This window comes from Daktulosphaira vitifoliae, unplaced genomic scaffold, assembly GCF_025091365.1.
Source record: "Daktulosphaira vitifoliae isolate Bord-2020 unplaced genomic scaffold, ASM2509136v1 Scaffold_4, whole genome shotgun sequence".
In the NCBI taxonomy this organism is placed as follows: Eukaryota; Metazoa; Arthropoda; class Insecta; order Hemiptera; family Phylloxeridae; genus Daktulosphaira; species Daktulosphaira vitifoliae.
Window position 1 is genome coordinate 12422306 of NW_026099575.1, and position 5824 is coordinate 12428129.

Below are 5824 nucleotides of genomic sequence, written 5' to 3' on the forward strand. Positions count from 1 at the left end.
TTTTTTTTTTTTTTTTTGGGACACCCTGAACATACTTGTAGTGTACACTGAATAATATATGTACACATATTTCAGTTGTAAAAATGCCAAAACCAGTTCAATATTACAACCACTTATCATAATGCCACTACTAGTATTACTAATACATTTTTTTGGATGAATAAATATTTTAAAATCTTGAACTCTTTTTTAATTTTTAAATTGAATAACTAAATTATACTAATGTTTTTAAATATTAGTAGGTAGTTTTCAAATCGAAATTTTAGTTCATTCTAACAGCTGCACATTTATATACTGGATATTGTATTTAAAAACTTCATTCGTTTGATATAAAAATATTAATCATAATTGAATAATTTTTAAATTGGTTCCATTTGTTTTGAGTCTAAAAAAAATTAGATTAAAACTTATAAATACTTAACAACACGTTTTATAATTGCGCATTACTGTCTCCTCAATTAGTCATAAAGGACTTTCCAAATTAATAATATAAAGTATACATATCTCCAATTTCAATTTCTGGTTTTAATTTGTTGTTTACATCAATTTTTAACAAGTAAATAATATTTATAAATTTATAAATTTTCTTAGATAAATTCTAAACTAAATCCTTCAAAACTATTATTATAATATAATGTTAGTTATTTAGTTGTATATTTCAGTTGTAAAAATGCNCTGAATAATATATGTACACATACTTCAGTTGTAAAAATGCACAAAACCAGTTCCTGTTGATTATGCGGCATCAATAATTTACTCCGTATGTGCTTGAGCTATACGTCATTAATGACCAGCTTGACCTCTCTTTCTCAGTTGACAAATATAAATGATGGTAAATGAAATTCAAATAATACCGAACATGTACATAAATGATTAGAATTATTTTATGTGGTCGGCATACTTACAATTGAAAACAATTGTTTATTACAAAATATATTCATGTACATCAAGGTGAAAATTATTTCAAAGTTTGAGCACATATATTAGTTATGTTCAACAAATATTGGATATCTTATAGATTTTAGTGAGTATGGATTACAAATTTTTAATAGGCGAGTAATGAGTCAGTATCAGCATGATGAAAATACAGCTAAAGAACTGGNTTTTAATAGGCGAGTAATGAGTCAGTATCAGCATGATGAAAATACAGCTAAAAAACTGGTCACGTTACGCGAGCGTCCAGTTAAGATTTAATTATTTTATAATTTTATTAATCGTTCAATAAATGAATAAACCGACTGTAGTGACATAATGTATATTACAAAAACATTTGAGTAGTACTTAATTTCTTAATTAGTGAATTTTCAAAATCTACAAATTGTGAAAGTATGCGTATAAAATTACAAAAAAACATATTGGAACTATTACCTCGAATACGATTATTTTATTCAAGCGAAAGTATTAGATGTGATTCACAAGCTTATCAAGAATTGTCGTTAGAAACGTCCACCGCTTATTTATTACCTCCCTAGTAGTGATATTATAGACTGAACCAACGGTTCAAAAATTTTCATATAATTAACTTTTTAACTTATCTAGTTTAGTTTATCGTCAAAATAACTTAGGTTTTTCAGTTAGTTATATGATTATCATCAATCATTAAGCTAAAATTAGTAACGTTACAGAAATTGTTGGTCATTTACGTGGTTTTAAATGGAAATCGATCAATAAATACTAAAATCTGTAATAGTGTTTTTTGGTTAAAAACTATTATACAAGTATCGATACGAAACGTGATCAACATTTATACATCGTCGCATATACTGCGACCTCAAAAATTGATCATTTTTTTTTTTTATCGACAATGATATAATAAGTGTTTCTCATATATGTTTGTATGACTAATAGTTTTATAGCATGTTATAAAAATCAAATCACTTCTTGTGGTAGAACATGTATGAATTTAATTTGTTTTTTGATCATTCTGAAAATTTACAAAAACTGTGATATTATAATATAAACGTGTGTGTGTGTATGCTAATACGTACACTTTAGATTATGGTAAAAAATTTATATTAAAACCTCAAATGACCTGATATGTATGTTCATAGTAAAATTATTAATAATAAGTCAATGTTGTCTTTCAGAATGTGAGAAACTTCAGCACGTCTTGTATACATTGGCACCTTTTTACATGGACAAAGAATATAATACAAACATAATATTGAAAAATATAAATATAAATAAAAAATATAATGCATTCAGGTCTTTTCGTATTCAAATACAGTCTGAATGCATTTATAGTTATGTGAAAATATTCTGTGGAAATTATGTGTATTAAAAAATTATGGTTTTGTTTTATTTTATTTCGGTTTATATAAGTTATAAGACAAGTTTATTCCACGGTAAACAATCAAATTCAATTAATAATCATTAGTGAAATATTTTACACATCTATAAGGATTATTTATTACAAGAGATTAGAGTCACTTTACGAGTAATATTTTTTAATAATATTACCATTTGTTAAATGATAAAACATACTAAAATTATTAGACAATATTCTAACACATACACACAGCTAGCTGCAATCAAAATTTACCTGCTACGATATTCTAAATTATCTATCATTCATACATTAATAATATGGAAAATATTCAGTTTGTTTAATAGTTCACTTACGTTCATTTTTTTAGGGAATTCATAAAGTTTCGCTAAGGTATAATTTATTATTGATGCAGTACTTTTTCGATGACCTGAATATGTCCACAACTCTGCATTAATATTTCAATTGATTCGACAACTTTTCCAGCATTATTTTTAAAATTTCTAAATTGCATTCAACTCAGAGTCAGGTTTAGTTGGCGCTAGCAATCGCGTAGCCTCGTGTTAAGCGATTTTGCGGACTTTTGAAGTTTTTTAATTAAAAATAGGACCTTTTTTAGCCATTTAATTGATTGCAAGGCCCTTTAAAACGGTTTTGCGAGGGGTCACGTTTAGGATTAGTGTTTCATTCAGACAATTTTCTCTGTGGGGCCTTTATAAAATTTTGGGATTGTTCATATTACATCAAGAAAATTGAATTTTTCGATTATAATTACCTTTGTCTGTTATTTTGAATGTGAATAGTGGTGTTTTAGGGAGTATAACCATTATCAACTGTTTTAACCATTGTATTCCCTAGAAAAATAAAACTTATGTATTATTTATATTGAAGACTTTACGCTAGTAAATCAGTAAACACTTTGAAATAAAAAAAATATTTTTTGGAAATACTTCGCTAATTATGAACAAATAACAATTAAATAGATATAATTTAGAAAATAGCGAAGAAAGAAACACAGCTTCGCATATTCCTTGCGCAGCCTTACCTATAGTATTTGTAACAATGGAACAATAACAATACTTTGGACAAGAATTTAGAATCTGAAAATAATTTTGATATTATACAATGAGTCGATCAAAATTAGGTATAATTTCACTTAAAATAAAAATTATTGCGAAATTAAATTTGTTGAATTTCCAAATATAAAATGATCCCCATTTAGTAAATTACTTAAAAAGTTTCTCAACATATATAACATCAGGACATATAAAGTGTATTAATAAAAATAGTTTATTTTGGTGTCGCCTCAATTTTGCCGAGACTCTCTGAAAGATCTGAGGAACCATCAATATGTGATCAGATAATAATTTGGTAATAATATCTAAATAATAATGCAAATGTGGCTATCTGGTTGCGTAAGCAAAATAATTGTTCTCTCGCCAGTTCTTGCAAACCAAATATTATGTCCATTCGGAGAACGCACGTCTTGTGTTCCGAGAAACTTGATTTGTTTTTGCGAATACTTTTTACAAAAATTTTTTTTTAAATTAATTACTTAAATATTAAAACAAAAAATGTACTGGAAACGAACTTGGTGGATGAATGTTGCCCGAAACCTTTAAATAATTAATTATTGTATTGTAGTTTCTTCTGTATAATAATAATATGTCGGGGCTTTTGGGCTTATAAAATACATATAAATCTTATAGTTTACTATTTGAAATACTAGTTTATAATGCGGCATATATTATTACAAATCTGTGGTACTTATTGTTTTCTGCATTGTAATATTACTAGTCGTTCGGCATTTCAATAAATATTATAAATTAACTCCAGTAAATTATTACACAGTGCCATAAAACGAAACCGCCATCACGAACGCCTCAGGGCTAGGAATTGTAGGAAAACATAAATTCGAGTTTTTAATTGTCGTACTATCGATATAAAATGGAAGTGGTATCAGCAAAATCTTCCCCGTGGCCTGTTCAAATAGTCAATCATGTCGTTAATCCTTCTGCGGTATTATGCGCAAAAATAATACAAATAATGATATGCAATTTTTAATGCATAATGTGCATTATAGGCGGCGTGGACACGTCAACGAGAATAAGTAACGCTCGTGTGCTTGTGAATGTTTTATGTTGATAATTAACAAGAGATAGAAAGAGAACAAGAGAGAGAAAGACGACCCTCAAGCTTGAAATTACCGTACGTTACACTAGACAGCATGGTGTTCGAAACACGTTATCTCCAGTCGGCTGATCTTGTCTCTATTCTTTGCTGATATCAATGCTCTTGCGATAAAAAAAACTATAAATATTTTCTAAGTGTAATTTTTATAGAACTGACCGAGTGTCTAATAGTATTGGTTGCTCGATATTAGTATTTCAAATTTTATTCAATGGTTTCACAATGTATGTAACATTAGAAATTATGAGTACTGTAGGAAGCCTAAATGTTGTAATAAACAAGATCAATTTCATATTTTTATTTATTAGTCATTATTTATTATAAACTGTGTTAATAATAATTGTAAAATAATCTCACCTTTTATTCTAGTTAAAAACATTACTCACTGGTTACAAATATGAAGTTCAAAATTTACTTAGAAACAAAATCGAGTAGGACTTATCAAATACGTCATTCCGTTATAAGCTATTTTCCGGTGTTTGTGATAAGTGAAAATGACTCGATTAGAAATTAATATCAAACAAATATAATTGAAATTTGACTCTTCTCAACTTATCTATTGAGATTCTTTTCTTGATTAGAGATCATTTACTTGCTGCTCTATTTAGGATAGATCAGTACTGTTATAATTCAAAAATATAGAAGGCAGAGTTGGTAAAATATAAATAATGAAAATGAAAGATAAATGATGGGTATATTGAGAACCTGATGTTGTGGTTCTATCGGGGTCGTATGGTTCGAGGGTTTAGAACAATAAAGACAAGTAGATATGAAGAAATAAAAGCATGTTCTCTTTCTTGAGGAATATGAGCTAATAAACTTGTAAACACCTTTAATAGGACACTGAGGTAACGGGGCGGTAATCCGACCCTCGAACACCCAGTCGAAGTGTCTATTAATATAATCAGATACACATTAGGTTTTTAAACTCTTTTCAGGCACGGGGCGGTAATCCGACCCTCGAGACCCTGTAATGTGTATGTGTAGCAGGTGTGAACAAACTAGCAAAATAGCTCTTGATATTAAAAGCAGATTATAGATCTATTGCTTTATCGTTCTTTACTCAGATTATTAACTTTAAATAAATGGAATAATATAAATTGACTTACCTTCGTATTTTGTAATGTCCAAGAAGATAAATGAAGTATTTACCAGAAATGCAAATTTTTACTCAATATTATTTATTTATAGTAATAATGTCTTTATAGACCAAAATAAGTTTTAAACATAAATAAAGTAAACAAAATAAAATAACTCAAACGGCAGCACGGGGCCGTGATCAAAATGTAATAGCAAGAGTAGTTTGCAGGAAAGAACTAGCTTACTGGAGCTGTGGCTCTGGCCTTAGCCGTAGCCGTGGCTCTGTCT

The 5824-nt window shown here is 28.4% G+C and overlaps 1 protein-coding gene across 1 annotated transcript in view; it reads left to right on the top strand.

The window, feature by feature from the left end:
- The window catches only part of LOC126904944 (trimethylguanosine synthase-like), a 3233-nt gene extending 2039 nt beyond the window's left edge, over positions 1-1194 (top strand). The window contains exon 4 of the mRNA XM_050684349.1: positions 1053-1194. Coding sequence (XP_050540306.1) covers positions 1053-1194 — 142 coding nt within the window. The remainder of the gene's footprint in view (positions 1-1052) is intronic.
- Positions 1195-5824: the final 4630 nt, after the last annotated feature.